Raw genomic sequence first — 26352 nt, 5'->3', positions numbered from 1 at the left:
ATTACATCTACATGCATACCAATATTATGACATTAATCCAGTTATGAGAACTCAGTGAAACATAAATACATAAATCACACAACTTTGATGCAAGTCCAAAGTGTGTTGATTTTACAGTATAAAAGACATAGGCCTGAAATATTAGTAGTGGAGGGTTGTGTGGTGGATGGGTTAGCCCATCATTTGGAATTTTTACAAGTTCTGACAAGTTACCCAATCATCAACTGTTGCTGAGGTTTACACCCACCTTCATGCCTCTGTCTCAGCACTGCATAAAATGTGAGAAAGTTACCTGGCAGTAACATCAAATACAAGGTGACTGCATTTTACAATGGGAGGGACAACATTTAGGCTTCTTTGAAGTGGATCATTTAGATATTTAATCAATGACATGATGACATTATGTTATCACAGATATTAGGGTGATTTGTTTATGTCCTATTGTTTATGCACAACATTCTGAGCAATAAGTGACACAGAGAGGCGGAGGTTCAAATATTTAAAAATAAAAACTGCTTAAAGCAAATAGATGTTCAAATGTGACAAAGCAGTCCCTATTCAATGCTGCCCATTTTTTGCTGTGAATATTTTGCTGTGTACAAACTACTACACTACATTCTCCATATTGTGGAAGACAAATAAGCTGTCTTTTTAAAATCAGATGTTGCATTTATTACTCATTCATAACACAAACATTACATCCTGGTTAGCCACTGTGTACAGAATTTATTTGAATAGGGTCTGTTATATGGTGTAGGCTGGGCTAGGTATGAAATACAAACTAAATCCTGATTACTGGCAGCTACAGCAAAATAAAATTATGTTAATCACACAGAATTAAGTTATTAATTCCTCAATTTGCTAATTGAGTATTCACTGATAATAGTACATGAATCAATGTACAAACTCACCTTAACTGAAGTCTATCCCTGTCAGTTCCATTAGACAGTAAAAAGAGAAAGAAAAATGCTTTGTGCACCTCAGCCTGCTTGCTCCTTGTGACACAGGGCACCTCTTTGTATCATTTACACCAGTATCAGTAGCTATCTGGGTGGAGCATGCCTTACTTAGCTCATCTCTCAGACTTTTCAATGACAATAACATCCTGTTATTGTTGTTGTAATGCAAACATCAGTGTCATATGGTGTGTCTCACACAATGAGGAACCGCCTCATTGTGACAAGATATTCAACACCCTTCAATGAGTTTCACCTGTGGTAGTTTAGATAATCCATCAAGACTCCTGAATAACTGGTTAGAGATCATGACGTCATTTTGACCATGCCATACTGTATTGAGTAATCTGGAGAAAAGCATTTTTACAGAGAAATGTTGAGTGTCCACACTGTACAATAGAACGACTGTTTGACTGGGTACCGTCTGCATGTCTTGTCAAGTGCAATGGTTAGCGGGAAAAATATCAAATAGAGGCTGCAATTCTTATTGTTAATGAAGTAACGAACAGAAGAGAAAAAGACACAGTAGACAAGACATGATATATATGAGATATCAGAACTCTCCAATAACATTTCTCTGTTTTTATAACACAGGGGTTCAGTGACAGTAACTTTCATATATTCTAGGTCATTTGTCAAATGAAATCATCATTACCCATAAACACTTTGACCCTGCCCACATAACAACTAGTGACTAGGGACCACACTTGGAACCCTAAATTACACCTGTTAATATTCTGATACCTTCGTTGTGTTTTTTGTCCCATTGCCTAGTTAAGGTAAATTCTGTTACACACAAAACAAAGAACCTATTATCTGTGGTAAAATGTCTACATGAAACTGTTTGAGATAAGCAATGAGTTTTCTAGAGTTTTTCCTCCTGACACAAAAGAAAAAGACACTCACTCACTCAAAGTAACAGATCTTACTAATCAGCTTTTCATGCTTTAGGTCTGGCCCACTGAACTGGAGTTCCCATGGCATTCTGGGAGAGGGCTGAAGAAATACTTCCTCCCTGTCACAGACATGGTCAGATGCCTCGCCTACACCAGTAAGCCTCCACTAACAACACAAAGCACAGCCAGAGAGAAGGCCTATGTTGTCACAGCTGCGCCAAGGCAGTGCCACTGGTATGTCTTGAGAGATCATAAAGAACTCACTGTTCCTCTACAAACCCACTGCCCCCTTTCTGGATATGCATTCCTACACTGATGAAGCTCAAACGCAGAAAGATTGGAGGATATTACAGAATATGGATATGACAGAATGAGCAAAATGCTTGCACAAGAGCAAATCACAAAATTAGACAAAAAATACCCATTTACACTGTAAAACAACTTCAGTCAAACAGAACAGTTTGAACATTAGAAGCATCAACATTCACTGCTTCAATCTACCCTTTCAATGGCAAATATTCACACCTCTCAAAGTACCAGATTACTCAAGAGGCATGGACTGAAATCAAATATGACAGCATTTTTTCCTTCTAATTCTACTGTGATATCAAAAAATTAGATAAAAAATTAGAGAGCAAAATGGAGTCAACAGGTAGTTATATGGCACTGGAAATTGAAATTATTAATGAGTTGTATCAAATGAGAGATTCTCACCTTGTGGCAGTGTTGAATTGTTCGGCAGGTTTACTTTCTGGCTGGGTATATTCTGCAGACTTTCTTCCGGGAACTGGAATCTTCTGTAAATAAAGCATAACAAACACATTTTCAGCTATGCAAAAACGATTCACAGAAAAGTTATCTTCTACTCATTAGAGGTCTCATCTTTTGTGCAGCATACCGAACTGACATTGTGGCTACTCGTTTTCTACGATGACAAAACACAAATGAGTCATTTTTTTCACAAGCAGGTTAATACCCCTCTCTCCCTAGACTGAGGGTGTGTCGTTATGAACAAACATGGATTAATATTTGACTTGGCTCTTTCCTTTGTGCCTTCCTTATTTCAATGAGTGTGCTTGTCTAAACGGGATATGAGGTTACCTTGAGGGCTTCATACCTTTGCAACAGCTAAGTCATTGAACTAAGTTTATTACTTGTTAATATCAGTTACTACAAAAGTTTGCCAACAATGGAGACCAGAGAATTCCAATAAAATATGCAATCTTACAATTTAAAAAATGGCAACACAGAGACATTTTGAGATCACCAACAATCACACTTTGTGCCTCACCTGCCCATAGAAGTCAGCTGAGGGAGAGGAACGAGATCTCTCATGGAAACAGGTGGGTTTGGTTCTGTCCTCTGTTCCTGGGTCAAGGATGTTATCAGCTGACCGGTATCGTCCAGAGGCTCTTGTTTCCGGGGGTTTCTTCTGTATGTTCCACCTTGCCTCATACTCAGCAAATGTGCCTAGTCTTTGCTGCTCCTGGAGGGACTGCTTGTGCGCAGAGTGAGGAGCTTCTTCGATCTCCTCGGTATACTCTGGAGGGGTGATGACTCGGCTCCTGAGCCCTTTCAGCGTGTCCTCTGATTCACTGGTAGAGACGTGAACTCTGGCTGTGGTCTCTCTGGGGTCCTCCATACAGTTTGGATTGGCTTGTATGGGCACAGGATTGGGAAATGCAGGTTTACCAGTTGCTTCAATTAGCTTCCGCTGATCGAGTAAAGAATTTGTATTTTCTTTGGGAAGGAGATCTTGCGTTCCTACTTCATGGATCTTGTCTGGTTCAGAGAATGACCTTCCCTTCTTTTCTGCTGGGAAACGCTTTCGGCTTCCAATGCGAGCTACGTGACCACTGGCAGACCCTGATTTACTCATTATAGACTCAGAGATAGCTGGTACAGGTGTGACATCTTTACGGGACACCACCAAGGATTGGTAGTTAGGTAAATTCTCAGCCACAGGGTGCTCCAATAAGACAGGCTCCAGGTCTTTTCTCCTAAAAGAGGTAGCCTTAAGCACCCTAGCCTGAGCTTCCTTTAGATTATCTTTGTAGGTGCTAGTGAAGGAGCTATCTGAAGAGGTAGGAGTAGAGCTTTCTGTGGACTTCCATACATCCTGGTCTTCCTCAGCCTCAGCCTGAGCACCAGTGAGGGTGGCTGCGCTCTTACTTTTCTGCAGTCTGGCTCTCCTCATCTGAATTTCATTCCGTAGTGTGGTGGCGAAACGGTCACTACGTCTTGCCTGCTTGCTTTCAAGAGACTCCTCGTAGTTTGGGCCTTTTTCATCTTGGCCTGTGGTCTCCATAGATAGTGAATGAAGCATGGGAGTTGCCTGGGGACAGATCTTGTTGCTTACTTGACTCTGATGTCCTAAGTCTTGGAGGAATTCTCTTTGTTGCAGTGGCAAAGATCTCCGCTGTTCAGACTGTTTGCTAGGAGGATAACTTGGGTTGTGAGTTTCTGCATTTTGTGTATTGTTTCTTCTCTGGCTTCCCCTGTCTTTGGAAGTAGGTTTAGGTACAGAGGCTTCTGGTACTGAAGGGGGAATGACTGTTAGCGGCTGTTTATGGCACATACTTTCATCCTGCTTGCTGTATCCATTACTGTGAGAGGAGTGTTGCTGTTGTTGAGGCAAATGATACTTTGCTTTGGTGACTGTCTGGGGGCTAACAGAATTCTTGTCATGTCCAGTCTGTACTTGGTCCATGCCTATGGCACTTTTCCTGTCCTCAGCCTTTCCAGACAGGGTGTGAGGGCTAGGCTGGGTGGGCTGGCATGTTGTAACACAGTAGTAGCGGCTATGTCCACTGATATCAGGAATTTGGTCAATGGCTGTGTTGGAAAAGGAAGCGCTGGGGGGCCTTCCCTGGTTCTGACCATAGTGTTGAGTAGAGCCATTAGTTGGCTGTTCCTGTATACCACAATAGTAGCCACTTATGTTCTGTGGCTTTGGTACAGATGCGGCCCTGGGCTGGGCATAAAAAGTGCTTTTGTCACCATATTGCCATTGATGGTGGGGCTGGTCAACATGGGGTGGCTGACCTATCTGAACATCAGTGCTAGACAGGGAGTACTGCTTGTTTGAGTTGAACTGGTTGTGATTAGAGTTATCGGGTGAAGTGTAAAAATTGTCACCGTCGTTGGGGGGTAGGATGTGGCTACGGCGACTTTCAGAAGTGCGTTTAGCATGACCAGAAGCCTCTAATCTTTTCTCTACTCCTTTCTCACTGGATTTAGAGGGGTTATGTGAATCAGATCCCTCAGGATAAGCTATAACCAGTCCCCTGTCATGCACCTTCGTTGCAGCAAAACTGTCGCTGCGGGCAGGTGGAGGAGGTGGGGGCGGAGAGGGTGAAGCCGTCTTCTTTTTTTCAGGAACATGCCAAACAGGTCCAAAGCTAGCTCTACTAGAAGTGGATTGACGGCAGCCGGCTTGGTCTTCAGTCCTTGGACTATCTCGGCCGGTGCTCCCTCCTGGCATCTGGAGGTACCCCGACCTATCATCCTGTCTGACTCCCTCACTCAAGCTGTGGCTATTTCTGCTATTGTTGTACTTGCCCCCTGCATCCCACTGGCTAACTTTATAGAGCACATTCTCTGTGGAGGCAGCATTGCTTTTTGAAAGGGTATAGTCTGGTGTGCCAGAGCTGGTGGAAAAGGAGCTGTAGGCTGAGTCACGTTTGCCTCCTCCAAGGTGCTCCATACTGTTGTTGGACTTGGCTGGTGAGAGTTGACCAGGAGGGTAGGGGTGAGAGACATGCTCTAGACTGTCCATGCTGCCCAGAGAGCTGAACTGGTCAGACACTCTGCGCAGGTTTGTCTGCTCCCAGCTGGTAGAGAGATCAGTTGAGGATGAGCTGAAAGTTAAAACAAAAAAGAGAAAATGTAAGAATAGCAAGCATCAAAATGTCTCAGTTCTCTCAAAGCACAGGTTAAAGAGCTGTTATTCTTCTGTGCAAACGAAGATTTTTTCCTTTGCTTTTTAATAATTATAAGCAAATAGACAAGCACAAATTCTGTAGTGTTATTGCTCTTTCATGGTAATCACACACACACACACACACACACACATATATATAAGCAAACATAACTTATAATAATAATAATAATACTAACAATATATTTGTGGAGAAACATAAATTGCTATGAAGGTGCACAAAAATTGTAACTGATACACACAGTAATTCATACACACAAGTATTAAACAACAACAACAAAAGAACTGAAAAATATTCATACATCCATGAATATACAGATACACTGCTAACACATCACATTAAGCATAATCATACAATGCTCATTGAAGAGCTTGATTTCTAACACGAAGAATCAAGGGCCCATTTCAAGATCCCACTGTTACCTTGCATCATATCTTGTGTGCCAGACTGGCGTGGGTGGAGATTGTGTTTTGGCAGTCTCTGATTGGTTTTCGTTGAACTTGGTGGAGTGCCAGGAGTGAGGCCTACTTATGGGTTCATTCCGCCTGAAGAGAGGGCAAAAAACACAGAGTAGATTAGAGACCAACCCCTTATGGAAAACAGTACTTGCCTCCACATATGAATGTGTACAACTGAAAGTTACCGCAGTGGCTAGTACTCCAACTCCACAAGTCTAAAATAATTATGTTCCTGAATGTCCATCAAGCCTGTAATTTGCATCATTTTACTTTTACTCTATCGTAGTGGAAAGAATTTTAATGGATTTGATCTACTTGTTGAAAGGCTGAATCATAGACCTTGTACTGCTGCAAGTTATGCATGTAAAACATACCCTTTAATGCAGTTCTTCCTGAGATGCATGTCAGGAGAAGGTAAACAGATACAGCACAACAGAATATAATGAAATAAGACTGAATAAAATACAGCTTTATTTTCCTTGTTAACACAGACAAAAAACATGTAGTGATTAAACGTACATATGACATGGTTTGAGAGTGTATTGCATGCTACACGGCTGGAGGGCATATCATTCATCCAATGACACGAGTCATGAGACAATCCAAAGAGGCATGCCAATGACGACAGGTAATAAACCACGGAATAGGAAGAGTTACTATGGGAGGAATGGAGATGATGACATTACTAGACGAATATGTCATGTGATTATGGCCACACCACTGACAGAAAGGAAGAGGAAGAAAAAAAAAAGAAAAAGAATGGGTGCTACTGGTATCTATGAAGCCATGGAACCATACCTCATAGAACTTCGCAAAATCTTCGTAAGAAAGCTTCTTGCCACATGCACGTCATTCTCTGAGGGCATTTTCTGAGCTACAATATCCACCATTTTCATATTCCTAGGCAGCAGGGGGAGGAATACACAAACTAAGAACTCACGGAAAAAAGACAGGACTCACAAGTGATAAAAGGAGAAGAGACAAAACACCACCAAGTATTTGGACTGCTGGGACAGATGAGTGTTTGTGCTCACAGTTTGTGCCATAAGTGCAGTGTGTAAAAAGTTATGTATGAGACAGATAAATTTCTAAAAGCTGCTCGGGAGTTATGGCCCACCTGAACTGTCACAAAAGTTTTAAGATGAGTGCGCCTTGCAGATGCATGGTGTTATTGCCCCCTCTTCTGGTCAAATTGTTGTATGCTCATGTTGTTACTTTACATATAAGGTTTAGTTTCATGCAAGTTTAAAGATATGAGGTAAAATGTGTCAGAAATCACTATCTGACAGAGCTTCTTAATATAAGTCAGTAACTGGATGAATATGTTACAGTTCTGCTTATTTCTCACTAGGCTCATTGTCTACATGGGACATAGCTGAGGTGAGCGGGTTGGGCTCAGACTTTGCCATATGGTCCCATGGGGAACACAAACCCAGCATGGGGTAGGGGGCTTAGTGACCAGAGAATCTCTTACAAAATCAGATCAGCCACCTCACCCCTCAGGCCAAGCTGTTGTCTGCCTCCCAGACAGATCTGGCTGCTTTCTAGCCTTGATGATATTCAAAACTGTCACCATTTGACAAGAGTATGTGCCTGTGGCAGAGGTGACTGTAGCCTTGTGCGGGCAACATCTTTAAATAGGGCAGAAACTGAGAGGAAACACCAGAGTTCATTTATTGCGCTGCAAATGTTATTATCTTAAGTTAGTAAGTATCTGTAATATAATATTATTATATTACATTATATAATATTTCTAATATGTTAGATATGTTAAACATATATATGTTTCATTGAGTTGAGAAAGAATAACTGTTCTGTTTCACTGAAATGGGGTCTCACTGAAACTAACGCAGGCTCTTTTCCAAGGCCTGGGTATACAAACTGATTCATGTCATGAGAGCTTTTCCCTGGGACTTTAGGAAGGCTTTTAAACATCACAACATATAACTGCTTCATAAACACTTTCAAGATTCACTGTTAGCTTCACTCTAGTAATTGTGGAGATATCCTAGTCCATACTAACCATTTTTACAGAGAAAGAACAGAGACTTTGAACCTATAAAGGTCCAGCACTGAGACAAAGCTGTGCCTTGGTTGCGTTCTTATTGGAATTGGACTGCCCTCCAAAGCCATGAGGTCAAGAGGTCCTGCCCCCTCAGTCACCTTGTCTAAAGGCCTTGAATGATCTGAAGACAAGGCTTCCAAACAACAGCTTCCTTCAGATGGAGACTTATCCCTGAAAACAAACTCTAGTGTGAAACAAATAACAGGGCTGTACCCTGATGTTTAATAAAAAATGGGAATAGATCGACAATTTTCAGATTGAGACAGAGATTTGGTTAAGCTGCATAAAGTGGGACAATTCCACAAAATTAATTGTGGATTAGAGTTTAGGCCTATTTAGGGGACAAAGAGAGGCCAACATGAAGCTCAGTCTTCCTTGTCTCCTCCGAGCCTGTGTTTCTGGGGCACTAGGAGCTAGCCACACATGGCGCCTGCTATTGGTATGCAAATTAAACTGGTTTTATTAGGCATATCGTCAGGGCTACAGCTGGGCCAGCACAGATATGCTAGGAAAGTGAATCAGTTGGCTGGGAAGGGGGCAGGGGGGAAGAGATTGTTCTGAAAGTGATCTGTGGAGAGCCCCATCTTGCTTAAAATGTGTTTTGAAAGGGTCCGGTACTAACCAATACAGATTCAAAAATAAACAGCTTGTTCATGGATACAAAACTGACAACAATACTTGTCAAACATCTTAACAAAACTAATGGCACTAAGGACAAACTAGATGATTTTTTTTACTGTAAGGTCTTTCACTCCTGACAGTCAAAGACTAATTTGCATTTGATTATGAAATGCTAAATCTTGCTGATCATGGCTTAACCTACATGATGCATGACCTCATCCTGGATGACAAGAAGGGGGAAAAAATAACAGAGTATTAGGGTCACAAAAATGACCATAGAAAGTCCCCATATGTTAACCTTCCCCCACTCATTCATCTAAACATAACATGACAAAACACCAAAAGGTATGACAGCCATTAAACAGAAGTCAAAAATTTACAACAATAAAAATGTACAACATTTTAACTCACCAAATTTGTTTGTGAAAGAGACCAAAATGGAAACAAAGAAGGATCTTGCTATCCACAAAACCACAGAATATGAGACTGGAGTTCAAGTTGGACAACAAACTGAAACCAGTTGTGCTCATGTGCTCCTCAGGCACCACATTCCACAGACACTTCAAAGACAGGCCAAAATAAAGAGACATGCACGCTGTTGGGGTCTGAGCAACATCACAAAACTCCACTACCGATCACCTACCTCCAAAACACAGACCAACAGACAATTCAAAAATAATCTACTACACAGAATGACCACGTAGGCTCACTGAAACTGTGAGTTCTCCCCATAGTATTTGTTTCAGCCAAGAGGAGATTTCCCTCAGGATTATGGGGGTTTTACCCCTTAAAGGGGATGGTAGAGTGTACAGAGAAGGAGGAGGGCTATTGTCACAGCCAGTCCCCTTGGAGTAATCCCGTACCTTGTGTCGTCTCATTGGCTCTTGGGACTAATATGCTAATGATGGGATGAAATGCCGGACTCTTCTCTTCCCATCTCCCCTGTTGTGAGGCAGACATGCATTTCTCTCATTACTATGGCAACAGGTTGATCTCTAAGGGTGCAAGGGCACCCTGGTTCCTGAAAGCCCCTGTAACTAGGGAATGCACCAAGCATTGCGACTTTCCAAGCAGGCACGTCAGCAACACATGAAAAACACAGTGCTTCGCAACAGTATTCAGAACTCTTGACTTTCTGTGTAATGTGTTTTGCTGTTTAAGTTCAGTTTCAGTATAAGGGCTTGGGTTAGTTTGATCAATGTACATTTCTAATTCTGAGTTCTGAAAAAAAGCAAACTGTCCTATTAGAGAGGAAACTAAAGTGAAGAAATTAAAGTGACTATGAAATCAAAATAGCAGAGACATCAAGTCTCTCATGAATTTAAGTGCATTTCATCAACTGGGCTAAACTGCCACACTGGCGCTGGTCATGTGTTATTATAAAATAACTCTTCCCACATATCCTGATAAAGTCCACCTTACACATTAAGTTCCATTAATAACTAGTGAAGGGACTTGTAATACTTCTCAGAGCTACAAAATGCACAAAATATGACATCTGAGAAAGTGTTACAAGGGGCTGCAGTTAAATCCATAGCAAAAGGAGTTAAATACTTTCACAAATTAGGTTTCTCTGATACTTTAATTTTAGACTTTCACATAAATTCCAATACATTTTCACAGAATGCTTTGCACTGAACTCAAGACTAAAAATCCCAATTAAATGCATTTGGAAACATATTGATAACCCAACAGAATTTCAAAGGGGTTTAGCTTGTACACGGTACTGTACAACAGTTGCAACTAATCAACAATTCAAGAGTAGTAACAACTGTTTTTGTATTTAATCTAAAAGTGAAATGCAAATGTAAAGGATTTTCACAGTTTGAATAAAATGAAAGTCTTGCTGATGTGTAACATGATAACATGATTTTTGTCAGCATTATACACAGAAAGAGAACACAATGTTAATGAAAGCTATCTGAAAAATCTTTTCTTCTCATAAAGAGCTGAATCCTTGTAATTCAGTCAGTTACAGTAGTCTGTAGTGAAATGTTTGTTTGTTTATTTATTTAATTTGCCCAGTTATCTGTGCAGTCCAACTCATCAAAAAAAGGCTAAGTCATGTCTCAGCTTTATCATCAGGCCCTGACTATCCAGTTCAAATTTGTCTCACATGGATCCTTTAGATAAGACCATCTTGGACAGCTGAAACAGGGTAAAATACACTAAGATTGTGGCCCAAGTGACCTATAAGTTGTTTTCTTTTCTTTTCTTTTTTAGTTTAATTAAAACCTGTTCTGGCACTAAAACAAGTGGTCTGGTGACAGACAAGAAGATTAGTTAAGAATTGTTCCAACCTAAAGTTGGCAGGAAGGCAATAAAACCACCTTTCATAATGATCTACTGTGTAGGAAGCGATCATGCATGGATTCTAAACAGTCGGGCCTAAAGGTTTTCATTAATGACTAAACACAAGATTTAAAAATTTAAATCTTTTTAAAAAAAGTGAATCAGTTGGCTGGGAAGGGGGCATTAAATTTAAAATGAAATAAAAATAAAAAAACACCCCAGATCATATAAATTCATCATATAAGATTACAAAATTATAGCATTATACAAATCTACATGAACCAAATACTGAAAAAAAGAGTAGGAATATTTAACAAACTACTGTAAAATAAAATAATAAAAAAAAAAACAAAACAATGATGCCTCTAAATGCTATTTTTGTAGTCACTGTAAATTGAATTACCTTAACTGCTATCCTTGCTGCTTTTAATGTTGATAGCCTATAAGAGGGCGTTTTGCAGAGATTCAAATCCAAGAAATCCCAAAATGGGCTACATAAATGTGTATTTACACAACAATATATTAAAAGACTCATGCAAATTTCACCTTAGGTCTTCGTATTTAAAACTGCTAATTCTGTCAATGCATTGGGATGGCATGAAACACTGTTTCTACATTAGTGGTTAGATTTATAATTGGTAATAATAATAGCACTCATTGGTGCCCATCCTCAGTAACAGCAGTATTAGTTTATAAGGCCTGCTCCATAACTTGCCTTCCTATAGTGTTAGAAATGACTGAACATTTGGACCTTAATGTACACTCTCATTTACAGCTGATGCTCCAGATACCACATGTGAACTCAAATCTGAGTAAGATGTTTTTTTCAGATACTGGACTGAGCAAATCTCTGAATAATCTTTTTCGAAAAACTAAGTAATTGCTAACTTGAATCATTCTAAACTTCTGGATTCAAACCGTATCATGATTGAACAATTGTTTTTGATGAATGATTTTGTATATTATCTTTAGTTTACTGTCGAAAGCCTGTTGTATAACTGGTATTTAACTGTAATCATAGCTTATTTAGCAAAGCGTAGAAAAAAATACGTGATGATACACAGCAGCATATGTTACTAGACCCAGGCTCACCACAGAAATGGCTGAGCCCCTGCAAGGGTCCAGTAAATGGGGTCTGCCCAAATTTGCTTTGATTTTTTGTACATGTCCGAGCACCGGAGAAGGGGAGATATGCAGGCAGTGCCTAGGAATTTCCCCTGCTCCAGGTAGGCCAAAAAAGGGTCACACATCACAGGGACCCCCTAGTGGCTGGTCCCAAGAAAGCTTTCCACTTTTTCCGCCCTTATGGGCGGCACTGACCAGACCGTAAAATGCTGAGGTTGTGTGCCGCCAGCCTGGGCATGTAGGTGAGCTGTATGGTTCTACTGGTCACTGAGGGTCTCACAAAGGCCTTCTTCAGCCAATACTACAATCAAGCCAGTCATGTTCGGGTGAGAGAGGTGAACCGTGAGCACCATGTAATGACCAGCACATTCCTGGGCTGAGTGGCATACCAACTGTCAAGTAACCGGCTGCCTGTACAGACCTACGGCCCCGAAAACACCTGGACTTCTTTTGTTTGGGGCTGAGGGCCCAAACACCAATCACAGATTCCTTCTTTGACATCCTGACTCTTAAACACTATCCATTACTACAGGCCATGCAATACTAGGGCAATTTTTTTTATTTAAGACAAAGGCATTATTTTGCTAACGAACTGTTAACTGATTAAGACAAGACACTGGGTTTCTGTATTGTTTGGTGAGTAACGCAGCTGTGTGGAGGACATATGCGTACAAGACAAACAGCAACAAAAAACAGTCTAATTAGCTGTAGTCCCTCATGATCAGATGCTGTACACACTGAGTTGTGCAAAACTGATCCGGTTACAAAGGGGTATTTTATTTGATTAGGATCTATGGTCTCCAAAAATAAATGGTCTAAATCTTACACCAATAAAATATACTTCAGTCACTCTTGTTAACTCACCTTGGCGATGGGACAAATAAAAAAATCAGGAACAGGGCTATGTAGGAAGGTATAGGACTAGGCTATACTCAAATCTCTAAACTACAACTTCCTCAAAAACAATTTTAGGAAATGTAATATACATCAAGAATTCAGCAAAAAGCATATCTAACCATATAACATAAACTTATTAAGAAAAAAAAGTCAGCTAAATATAAACTAGTCCACTGCAATCCCTTCACAATGCTTATGCTCTAAATTAAACCAATAAGCTTTTCCACATATAATTGGATTGTGCACCAAACCTCAAATGTAGGCCTAGCTCATTCAAAATTACCACATACTTGTTTGATTACATTGCAAACTGCTCTCTAATCAGCATTCTTCATGCTGCAACAACCAAGAGCAAAAACACTGGCAATAACCCACAATGTTTCCTCCAATGCAAAATAATGGAGCATGTTACAGATTGTGCACTGTTCTGTAACAATGCCAGAAAGCCACAGGGTGGGAAATTAGCAGCAGCCACCAGCCAAATGCTGGTAAAATATGAAAGTGGCTGGTAGATTTCAGACACAAAATAATAATTTACTATTCTTACTAATGGCTGGTAGATGTTCACATTTTATAAAGTTAATCTCCCATCCTGCAGGGGGTGGGGGGGTAGAGGGCAACTCCAACAACCAACAACTTTATACCCTAAACCAAAGTTATTCATTCTGTGGTTGGTGGCCTTAAGGCAAGGTTGAGGGAAGAGAAAGGAGGGCAGTTCAGACTGCTGCAAAGCGTGATGCAGGATTAACTGCTTTCTGACAAAAAGGTATGTCATTTCAAAAAGGTAAAAAAAGGATATTCCCCATGTTGCCATGACTTAACAATGCTCCCAACTTCTCCAAAAACCTTGAAGATTGTCTCATTTGCCATGCTGCAGCCGACCAGATGCACAGTTTATACAGAAAAGGTCTGTTGAGGCATGTGCTTTGACAAGGTTCAAACCTAGCCCATGAAAAATGACTGTTAAAAAAAAGAACAAAACCACACCTACGTGATTCTTTTCTCACCACACCTATGTGTTCTCGATGCAAAGTGTGACAAGCCTCTCCCCTTGTCTAAGTGACGTCACACCAATAATTTCACATTAGTCACCGCACGCAAAGCGTGACTTGGTAAATCAGGCTCCTCCTCCTCTGCTGTGTGCACACATGCCACACCTGTAGACAGGAGCAGGTCCTAACAGCTTCCTGATTTTCATTCCATCATCTAATACAGGCTTGGGAATAAAATGAGCATGTTTCAAGGCACATACAGAGAGTGACCTGAAATGCCACACTGTTAAGACAATTGTACACCCCAACACTAGTTTATGAGACATCCATCTGTAGAATGTAGATGGATGGAAGGAGGAGTAAACAACATCTGAAATGAACTTGTACACCAGCCTAGCCTTGAGGTTCTGTAATGACCCAGTATCACCATTCTATGTTCTAATTCAGATGTAAACTTGTTATTGTGGCCTTGGGAAATGACTGACTGGAGATGCTATTTGAGATACTCAGTCACAGGGCAAAGTAAATGCTCCAACACAGGCCAACAACAAGAATTATGGGTCCCACAGTATAAACAGCTTTCCTCTGACACAATATGAACAACCAGACATAAAGGAATCATCCTTCCCCATCAACAAACACAAGTGTATTGGAAAGACAATATGTATCACAGCTCCAGATCTTTGCATTTTGCCTCCAGCTCCTTTGTAGAATAAACTAACTTTTCTTTCTCTTGTTCTCCCTCTATTTATTTTTTTAAACACTGTGTTGCAGCAACAATATGTGAAAATTAATACAGGGTACTTTCAGTGGATTTTATGGGCAAATTTCCCCTCTGACCATCATAATAAAATCATACCAGAGAACCTCCACTGAAAGTACATCCTGTGTTTTCCTACACAGCAGCCAGTGGATGATGATTCAGTTTTTCTCAGATAATGGCCTCTGATGTTAACCTTGAGTCTGTAAGCAACCTCATATCCCAGACAAACACACTGAAGAATGGACAGGATTTCAAAGTAGATGGCGCAAAGGGAAAAGTCAGAACAAATCTGAATGAAAAATACTGCCCAGAGCCCATATCTGCAACTGATATGTGAAATCTAAGTTAACATGACTCTAAGTGGCAAATACTCAACCAACACCAAATGAAATACATTGCATACTTTCACACACTAGATTTTTAAATCACTTGCAATTGCATCAAATTTGTATCACAATATAATGAGCAGCATTGAGTCAAAATGTGAGCAAATTTGTGATTATGACTATATTCTTAAGTTATATTTAAAAAGGCAGCAATAATTAGAAAGGCACACAGATAGTTACAGGCACAAGTCTACACTTGTCTTCAAATTATTAACAAATATGTCCATTGTGAATAAAACACAAAGAGGGAGACACAGAGATACGTCTTTGTGGAGAGATAAACGGTGAGTGGACTTCCTTGTACGACTAGATTTGTTTAGGGCTTACGTTATGATATGATACAATACAGCAAGAAATCCAGACAGCGAGGAGGGACAATGAGACTAGTGTTTCACACACAACAAGACCATTTAAAAGGAGACCTTCAGCACTCAGTTGACTAATGAGTCATCAGTTATCAAAATGTGAAAACGAAACAATACGACTGAGTCACTTTCATGAAAAGATGTGTGAAGTCAATTGTTTAGGGTTTTACTGTTGATTAAGAGCGTGTTACTTGGTCAGCGCCATCTATGCGCAAAGCAGCTGGTAGCAATGAGAATGACTGAAATGTGTGCTAGAATTTTGAATAAGCACTGCTAGCAGAGACATAATGCAAACTAGAAACACTTGGCATTATCACAGAGGGCATGACAACAAGAGATGTGGAGGTGTTAAGAACTGATAAAAAAAGGAAATCAGCGCCAAAGTATTGTATTTGCATGACGAACTTCCTTTCCAAACCAGCCTGGATAGAGTCTACGACCCCGGACACACTGCCTACCTGAGCAGTGTGTGTGTGTGTGTGTGTGTGAGACATGGAGCCTTTTGCTTTTTTCCATTTCAGGGCCCAGGATAAAAGATTAGAGCAACCACACAGCCTACGTGAGCAGCACATCTCAAGCGTGGCTCGAGTCTCGCTGCAGAGGCATGCCAGCTACAGTTTCAGCATGGAGCCTATTTTCACTGCATGAGGCACGCAGTTTTCAGCAAAAATAAACTGGGGAAATGGTTTGTTGATAGTCATATTGACAGCATACCAGTCACATTACATTACTGACACCTTTCACTGGTATTTATATCTGTTAAATGTCAGACAAAAAAAATTTAATTTTTCAAAAACCTTTTTTAGCAATTGCATGGAGAAAGTGGAGGCTACATGTGTACTACTGTGTAAAGTACTATATAGTCATAACAGAAAGCACTTATAGGCTAAAATATATATTATGTTAATAAGTGAATAGAGCACCAGATAATGCTGTCCTGTTTCTTTCTCTGTCTCTCTCTCTGCTTTCTGGTTACAAATCTTCACTTTTCGGAACGCTCATCATAGCCAACAAACTGAACCATTCAGTGATTCAGAACCGACGTCTGCCTGTGGGTTTTCAGGGATGCTGAACATACCATTCTTGTGTTGCTACTACCTTCCATCCCACAGATATAAAAATATAACATTGGCCACTATCAAAGACAAACTCAGTGTAAAAACACAGGGCTGTCAGTAGCAACACGTGTGAGCCACAGCAGTTCAGTGAGACAGCTATCAGTTAATCAGTCTGAACCCGGCGTAACAGGTTGAATGATATCATCCACACACCCCTCTTCCTGCTTTCGACTTGATCAATGTGGGAAAAATTGTGTCACAAACCCTGAACTCTCGAATTGAATACGACATAACCTGGCTAAACAGGACATTCCAGCTACTGAGCCCTAAGCAGTGTGTCAGTGAGTGATCTCAGAATGTGCAGGCTACAGACACAGTTCACAGCAGACAAACAGCTACAAGGTCACGAGTCCTCCATCTCCACTGCACTGTAACCCTGGTTGCTGGAGATGTTACCATGGTGAGCTGTTAGGCTGAGGGGGTGGTGCATCTTTGATAGCTGCAGATGCAGGGGGAGAGGGCCAGGGGAGAGAACTGGGGATTAGTTACCTACCTCTTCACCACCAGAGTGAGGGTCTTGTGGGAGCCTTTCACCAGGCAGATAGCCTCCTGTCTGTAGCCACTCAGGGGAATCTCATTGATGTTAACAAGCTCGTCTCCCACCTGGAGACTCACAGCTGCTGCCTTGCTTCCCTCTTCCACCTGGAACATAAACAAAGCAGGTGGAAGATTGAGAAATAAATTAAATATTTCACAGAGACAATATTCAAAACTTAACCAGATTTATGATTTGAAACAGAGATGTTGGTTTGAGGCCATCATGTGTTTATAGTGGAAAACTTATAGAAAATGGGTCCCTTAAGTTCAAGGTATCATTACTGATCTAAATTAGGCATTTTAATAGTAGTGGCGTCTAAATAATAAAAAGGGAAACCATTATGAAAGGCCTGGAGGGTATGTGTGAGTGCATGTTGCCCACATAAAAAACATGTGTATTATGTAAAAAAAAAAAAAAAGGTGTAAAAAGTTTGCAATAAAACAGAATGTCCACCAAATGTGGAAACAAAATGCATAGCTGTGTCCCAAAAAAGATTATTAGTTCCAAAAAATTCCCACGATTGTGTTTATTATAGTATATAGTTAGCACAGACCACATGACAGCAAATACTGCAATCATATGCTGCTAATCACTTAGGTTTTCATACAAGTATGTACAACATTTTGTTTTCCAAAAAATACAAAGAAACGTTCAGTACAATTTTGTATAGTTTTAACAATTGCCGCATTCTGGATCCTAAAGTTAACTACTGTAGTATTTTTTTTCCATAAATGTTACAAATTAATGTGAAAAATTGGCTCAATTACCCTTAAAATTATCATATGGGTTATTCTTAAATGCTCAGCAAATACATCAAGAGAAGGGAATAAATTCCATGAACTCAGTTCTCCACTGTTTATCTGACAGAAATGCCGCAAAGTTCAAATGACATTAGAAGTGCATCTGCCCAAATATATGCATACTGGAATTTCACCTGGGTCCAACAATCATACAAGAAATGGTTTGGGCACTGCTATTGCAAAGTAGAAAAATGTACTGCTAAGATGGCTAGGGTCAAGAAATATTTGGGACAATTGCGATCACTGGCTACCAGCCCCCCACTGGTTATATACAAGGATACAAGGATACAAGGAAGTTTATTTGTCATTATACAACAGGTTGAATAATGAAATTAAAGTGTGGTTCCTTCTTGATTGATTGATTGATTAATTGATTGTATAGAAAATAAAATTATTAAACAACATGACATACATACATAGCCTAGATTAATTATCCTATAAAATATACTTTATAGGATACTAGTGACATAACAGATTATGCTGTTTACTGAAGTTAACACCAGGCAGTTTCTCAAGACAAAGCTCAAAGGGTATACAAATGCTTCAAAGAGCTGTTGTCAAGGGTAATGGCATGATGTAAAAACAAATCGTATTGTGTTTGCATCCCAAGAGAGGAAAACTAGAGCCCTATCCATGCAAGGGGCAAACACCTGGAATAACACATCCGTCAGATGGTAGTACAGTATACGGGAATCAGCGACAGCAACTGTGTTGGTGTATCTCTGGAGAGGAACCACCAACAGGAAGGCTAGACTCAAGCCATCAGAACTACACAGAAGCAACGTCCCTTAAAATTAGGGTCACGGAAATGTCTGAACTGCTGAGGGTAAAGGTCAAGACTGCCCATACACCAGCCAAGAAAGTCAGACGTAGGAGATGCAAGATGGGGCATGACTCACGGTGGAACAGAAAACCTGTGAAAGCCGGCTTGGCAGTCAGAATATTAACACACAAAGCCAAGCTCTGCAGCTGATCATGAGTTCTCTACTTGGATGCAACCTGCGAGAGGGGGCTGCATGACTCAACTCCACAAGTATGTGTACATTTATAGCCCATTATGTCTTATATGGTCTTTATCCTACACACAGAAAAGTGGAGCCCTGATAGCACTAATCATGGCCCCTTTTCATTATTCTCTAATAAAAAGAGGATTTAGAGTCAGGGTTAAGGCAGGAGGGTTTAAGAACTATGATGATGGCTGGCTAGGTTCCTGAGATGGTCCTGATATGGTAAAGCGTATTTTTGTACAGAAATTTAATCTCTGACTTGTGCCTTGTACATACTGTACATTACACAGTTTTTAATAGACACAAATCAACCCCAGTTTTGGCCACAAATAAATTCAAAAACATTGCTGGAATGTCAAAATCATCCCTACTGAATGGCAAAAGAAATAAATAATGATACTTATTCTAATTAAGGTACACTGGGCTATTATGTGATTATTCAAACAGAAGCCTGGGCTGGCAGGGGTTATGTCAGAGTAAAGTAAGGAGCTACCAACAGAATTATGCAGACAATTAAAGTGAGATGTCAGACACCAGAAAGTGAACTATGTAAAACATTGTGGGCAAAAATCTAATAACACTGACCTTTTCTAGGCCAGGATGGCAACAGATCAAGGAGTGGTGTTAGAGGGTGCAAAGAAAGTGTATACCATGGTTTAAATCAAATTTGACCTGTCATATCTCAATCACTAATTCTGTCTAAAAAATGGGCGAGTGGGGTATGAGTTATGAGTGTGCAAATATAACTATAGTTCAGAGTGAGCAGACAATGTGAATGGTGGTTTAAGTAGATCCTGCACAGTCAACTATAGCGCCAAAGAATCAGAGAGAAGAGACAAAGCTGGCAGCAGCTCAGGAGAGCCAAAGAGAATATAGAAATCAACTGTGATTTGGGCACAAGTCACAGCAAAGTCACGCTTGCTTTCAGGTACCTTATCAAGGCCTGAGAAGGTCAACACTGCTCAATGTAAAACGGTGTTTGTCCAGCGGCCCTGCTCATTCCTCTCTAAACACTGCTGTGTACTGTACATTATTACTTCAAAATCAACTGGTCTCAATGACATCTGGGTTACAGCCTAGGGCTACATAGTACACTAGCTTTAATTCAAAACAATCTAATAGGATGCAAGGCTCCACAATGAAGGGAAAAATCCTTTAACAATGCAAAGGGGTCTCTACCAAAATAACAAAGAACAATGGAGTGGAAATATAAAACACAAGAACTAGAAAACATAAAGTCAGATAAAGACATAGTTTACAGACAGAAGATTCATACTACTTTCTCAAGCATTTTTTCCACCATGTCACCCCCCCACCCCTTTCGCACATGAGCCACAGCATGTCCTTTGTTTACTATCTTCCTCCAGGCTGTAATCACTCAAACTCAAGCCATCCTGGACTCTTGAGTATCCTCAAAAATAGCTACATGTCTCTCTGTGGGACATGAAGGGAAGGATGTGGTGTCGATGGTGGTAAGGAATGTGTCTATTTTGCTGACAGACGTCCTGTGCAGTGTGCTGACAGGGCGCTGCACTCAGACCCCATGTATGGCATCAAATTTGCCTGCACACAGCTTGGAGGATAATTGTTTTTTTTTTTTTTTTTTTTTTTTTTTGACCCAGTATGTTTTATGCATCTGGCATGCTTCAGTGTGAGTCAAAGCACTTACCTCACTGATTGTCCAGTACCTAGAAATTTAACACAACCAAGGCAACTCCTTCACCACACGCTGACTACAATTTGACAGTGCACCAGCAACAGCGCAAACAAAGCTTTCAAAACCACCAAAATGCAAACTTTACTTGTCTGGAGTGCATTTTCCCTGTCTATCAACCACTTCAGCAAAGGAGTGATATTGTTAGGTTACCATTTTGGCTGCTAATTATACTAGAGGTATCTGTGAATTCTTTAAATCCCCCATTTACCACCATTGCTTTAAATATCAACTTTAAGTAACGCGATCATGTAAAACCTCTTTCAGTCAGAGACAAGAGAAATAAGTCGAAGTGACTGGGACCCTTTGTAGATCCTTAGCATCAAACCATGGGAATTTGCTTACTTTCTTTCAAAATCCAATATAACCTATGAGCAATTTCAAATCTAGCAAACTATGGTCTTTTGTCACTTCAAATTACACCAAAGCCTAACAAAAAAGCTTAATATTTAAGTGACATGAGGAACTCTTATAGTGGAGGCTTACTCTTAGATAGAGTTTTACAGGTTATGTCTAACATTCCAACAACACACTTAACTTTGAACCACCCTGCCCTCTCATCCCCCTTCTACACACAAAACAATCCCTCTCACATTACCCCATGACAGCTCACTCTGCTCCTCTGAAAGAGTACAAACGATTTATGCGTGAGTTCTCCACCTGTCTACCAGCATTCTATGTTGCATAACATGGCTTCAAAATGCTGACTTCCACATACTTTATCATTAGGAAAAATATGAATCTTCAACTTCTTACTCCCATGAATCAATAGACCTATGAATCATCTTCACTCCAGAGGTTGTGCAATCCTGAGGCAGTCAAATGTAACCCACACACTTGTTTAAAAAATGATTTATTAATTGGAAAAACTGTTTACCCACAGGTGATTTATCAGAAGAGCAGAGTCCCTTTCCAGCATTTCATTAAAGATTTTCTACCGCCCCATTGAGAGCCAAACATATTTTTCTACCATAAAAATGTGGATCTGGCCAAGGGAACATATGTATGAGGTGCATACCCAGCTGTGTTGTGTAAAACAGGATTATTTAAGTTTATTGAGACAGAGGACTTAAACAAAGCCCACGAAGACCTTTAGCAAAACTTCAGCTATGAGAGGAATGTTAAGAATTTTAATTAGATCCAGAATATTATTCAAACAATACTCTAACAATCTTCAATCTTCTGGACCCTCCTTTATTATTTTTAATTTACAACTCCAGGAGATCCATAAAAGAAAGAAAAATAGCAAACAGAGCTCTTAATTTAAACCCTATTCAACTATGTCTATGGGAAATGTTGATATCCCTGTACACAGTGTGCTCACTACTCACATTAAAACACTGATACCAAAGGGAAGGAAAGGGAAGAAAAACATTTTCACAAAGGAAATTTTCATACATGTTTTAAGTTAAAATACTAGTAGAGGTTTCCACTGTAATTTGCAAGGGAGATGTGCAATTAAAAAAATAAATTGGACTGTGGGTGAAAAATGGTTAGCTGTGTGAATCTGAAGCCACTGTCAGAGTGGGTGCTGCTGTGTTACATGGTCCTGCTCCCATGCAGCAGGCAGCAAGACAAGAAACTGATCTTAACATTTTTCTTTACCCACAAATCACAGATTTCCAGACTTAGAAAATTTTTGCTTTGGTTAAGCATTTGGTTAGATTTTTTTTTTTAACCATAACAACAGACTAAACATATTTCAGTTTTAAACAAAAGGTTACATTTTCATTCATATACAAGTGAGATTAAAGCTAACAACTACTGTGTCTTTTGGTGAACTTAAATCACTGCAGTTGCTGGGAAATTGCATGAGTTATCTCTCCTACCCAGCCTCATTTTGAACTGAATGTATGTTAGTCAGACAGGATAGGGTATGCTCTTTTAAAAGTATCGACCTTAAAAATTCGCACACATTGGACAGAGTGCACATACAGATGCAATATGCTCTGCTGAAATCAACTTTCCAAAAGTTTGTTGTAGACGAGGCACAGTTGGTAGGCATAGGCTTGCATTCTTTTGAAACTGTCTGAAAATTTATGACTTCAATCATGGAGGCTTTCATTAGACAGCTAGACAATAAATAAGAGGAATAAAAAGACTTCAGGAAATTCCCTTTTTTAGTCAATGTCAGACACTAGTCTGCTGGCAATTTTGACAGGCTGTACTGCCTTATCAGTTTTTTCTTTGATTTTTTAGAAAAATAATCGGTCTACTTGCATCTTTATCTAGTCCACACCATTAATTCAACAAATTAAGTTTAGAAATCAAAGAGTGCAATCTGAGGGTCGCTCCAAAAGAAGCACTAATCACTAATCCTCACTAAATTTATCCCATCATGCCATTCCAACAGGCTTCAGGCTGTCAGAGATAATTCAGTACATTTGGAGTATCAAGCAAAGCTCCAACATTCCTTCCCTGCTCCTGGTACTGCAAGCTAGCCTTCAGACCCAAATTTAACCCAGTGCAGCACAAAAAAACAAAAAAAAACAAAAAAACAAAACAAAACAAAACAAAAAAACCCCATAAAAAAGCAAATGTTCAGGTGATATCTACCAATACACACCACAGTCTACATGACCACAAATCCAAGTTAACATGCATACATTGAAAGTCTGTACTCCTTGCCTACTTTTCTTTTCTTAGCGACATTACTCAAAAATCTGTTCAGTGCCAACCAACAAGACCCTAGTAAAACTAATTATAGCTATTTAAGGCTTTAGACAAAGCTCTGTGAAATTAACATCTCACCAACAGATCCACAGAGGTCCACGTTTGTTGGTCCCTGAAGCGAGGATCTGGCTATCAGTGACCAGGCACAATGAAATGCAACCAAAATTAAACCTAAAACTGCAGTCCAGCTGGGTAATGGCTCACGCTACACAATTCAGCGATGTGATCTGGCCATTTAATCTTACAGCTTAAAGACTTAAAATGGCAGGAATTCTATTCATTTGGATCACATGCTTGTAAAACCTATGGGTTGAAGGTGGTCACAACTGTACTGCTCTAAGCCCCTGTGGTGCCTGAGTTTCTGTGTTTCCTGAGTTTCACCTACGTGTGAGTTGGACTTTGAAACTGTTTGGGTCAATACAGAAAAGACACACAAAAATCAACTGCCGACAAACAGGTGCTGGTATTTCACTATGCCAGAATAACTACCAAGGTCTTTTGTAGTAAATCATTAAACTGTGAATGTGATTTGAGAACTGCTACCCTAATTTGGTTGTGCTCAGATTAGGTTCTCTCTGTCTCTCTCTCTCTCTCTGCCTCTCTCTCTTTGGGCCCTGAACATTGAATTGATACTGAACATGGTAAATTGGGGCCTATATATAAAGGAAAATGATGAGCAACAGTGAGCACTCTATTAAAACTTGAATGACTGGAGGACTTTGGTACAAGATTTTGACTTTCTAGCATTCTCGTTTTACTTCACATTTTGCCAAATAAAAATAGCCATGAACAACTTTTCGCCAAAATAAGACTGCAGATATCACAGTGGATGTACACCTGAGATTAACAATCTATACTCTCTGGCCAAATACACAAAGCAGCTGCATGACAAATGCACCAAAAAACAATGGGCTCATGTCGGTGGATCAGTGGGCTAATGAACATGCTCTGTATTTTCGACATCATTGGATGAACTTTGACATTTATTACATGTCATCCTCTCTCCCTCTCCGATGTTTGATTTCATAAAGAGTGCTGAAAAGATAATTACTAAAACAAACAACAAAATGCACTGCTGTGTGCCTCTGGTGTAAGCAGTGGATTTGGTGTCCGGACAATTCGCAAGTTGTGTTTGGCTATATAATTTGGACCGGCTAGTGTTTGCCCAAGTGTTATTTCAGTGCTCAGTTCCACGCTGTATTAAAACAAACTCAGATCTAATAAAGGATAGAATCGGTTTTAGAGAATATTGGACGTTATTGAGTGATAACAACCTGCTTGCATTAGCTGATGGCTGAACTGACTAATAGCTACTCGTGTTAAATCAACAGCTGAGCTAGTCGAAAACCGCTTTTCCTGACAATGACAGTTTGCAGACACAAATAGAGAAATATTTCAATAGCATATTAAATTTGCTGGCCATTGTCACATTAACCTAGCCTGTCAGCTAACTAGCTCAGCATTCACCAGGTAGGTTTTACCACAACAGTTTTTCCTTGCTGCATCATCACTGAACCTCAGAACCCAGAAAAGTTAGGAAAACACATCATCTGCAATATCAACTCTCAACTGGCTGCTGAGATGAAAGAGCCATTATTTACCTTGGTTATGAGCAGAGGTTCTCGATGCTCCCGTCCTCCTCTGAGTGTAAACCCCCATGGTGCACCTCCAGAAAGGAGCACATCCACAAACCTCCAGCCTGGCCCCTCATCATCTCTGCTCCTCTGATCCAGATCTCCTGATCTTTCCACCACATGCCGAAGGCTCTCTCTTTCAGTGTAGCGTGGGTCATTTCTACAACCTCCAGTATCCATGGCACTGTTAAGAAAAAAAGATTTAAAAAAAATAATAATAATAATTACCAATCATTACCATGCAACTTGTCATCTGGAAATAAACAATACTACAATAATATTTACTTGTACAAAATTAAGGTTATCCTGTGAATATAAAAAATGTTAGCCCTTCCTTATGTCTGAAATGCCAAATGTCCAAAGTATTTTTTTTAATCATAATGCAATTTCAGACAGATGATAAAATGTTGTACACATTAACTACATACAGCAACTTCATGTGACAAAATATATCAGAGTCAACTAATATACCCACATATGACCTTTATCCCTGAAGATATGCATTTCAAAAATATATATTTCAATACATATTGTATTTGGTTGTATTAATACAATGGCACTTATGTGTTGTGTATGTTCAATGTAGTTACACCATAGGACTCACCGAGGACTACATTTTTCAGATGCAATGACTCAGTCTACCTGCCGTCATTTTTTTTTTTTTTTTTTTTTTTTTTAAGCAATTACAAGTAGCCTATGTCACTTTGGGTTTAAGGTTTATTTGAGAAATTTCAGTCAAGTTTTAGAACGTTACACAGCACGGAGACAGTAACAGAGACTTCAAAGTAACTAATGACCTTTCAACAGTGACTGAAAGACTGTTCCATTTTCATCTTTTTTTATCTCAATAATATTAGTTTTTACTACTACAGCTTCTTAAACACTGTAAGCACCAGGTGGGCATCACCAACCACTCTGAGAGTACAAGCTCCATAACCACAGACAACTCTTGGCTAATACCTGTCAGCTAAGAGACCTGTGCTTCAGTTCTTCATCTGTCCCTCTTTGTATTACACTTAGCTACATAACCTGTCAACACAAAGTTTTGTTTCTCTGCTATGCTGATGACATCCAGCTGTATCTCTTACTGAAATATAATTTCGGTTCTAAC

General features: G+C 39.9%; 1 protein-coding gene across 4 annotated transcripts in view; it reads right to left on the bottom strand.

Annotated features, from left to right (window-relative positions):
- The window catches only part of shroom2a (shroom family member 2a), a 36448-nt gene that overhangs the window by 7388 nt on the left and 2708 nt on the right, over positions 1-26352 (bottom strand). For 2 of the 4 annotated variants that reach the window (XM_030049556.1, XM_030049558.1), the window contains exons 2-8: positions 25209-25425; positions 17369-17517; positions 7050-7151; positions 6626-6643; positions 6216-6338; positions 3144-5712; positions 2567-2649 (exon numbers count right to left, since the gene is read on the bottom strand). In XM_030049556.1, coding sequence (XP_029905416.1) covers positions 2567-2649; positions 3144-5712; positions 6216-6338; positions 6626-6643; positions 7050-7151; positions 17369-17517; positions 25209-25421 — 3257 coding nt within the window. In that variant the 5' untranslated portion in view covers positions 25422-25425. The remainder of the gene's footprint in view (positions 1-2566; positions 2650-3143; positions 5713-6215; positions 6339-6625; positions 6644-7049; positions 7152-17368; positions 17518-25208; positions 25426-26352) is intronic. The other 2 variants (XM_030049559.1, XM_030049560.1) reach the window with 2 other exon arrangements.

This window comes from Myripristis murdjan, chromosome 4, assembly GCF_902150065.1.
Source record: "Myripristis murdjan chromosome 4, fMyrMur1.1, whole genome shotgun sequence".
NCBI classification, from domain to species: Eukaryota; Metazoa; Chordata; class Actinopteri; order Holocentriformes; family Holocentridae; genus Myripristis; species Myripristis murdjan.
This window is presented reverse-complemented; position numbering and strand designations above follow the sequence as displayed.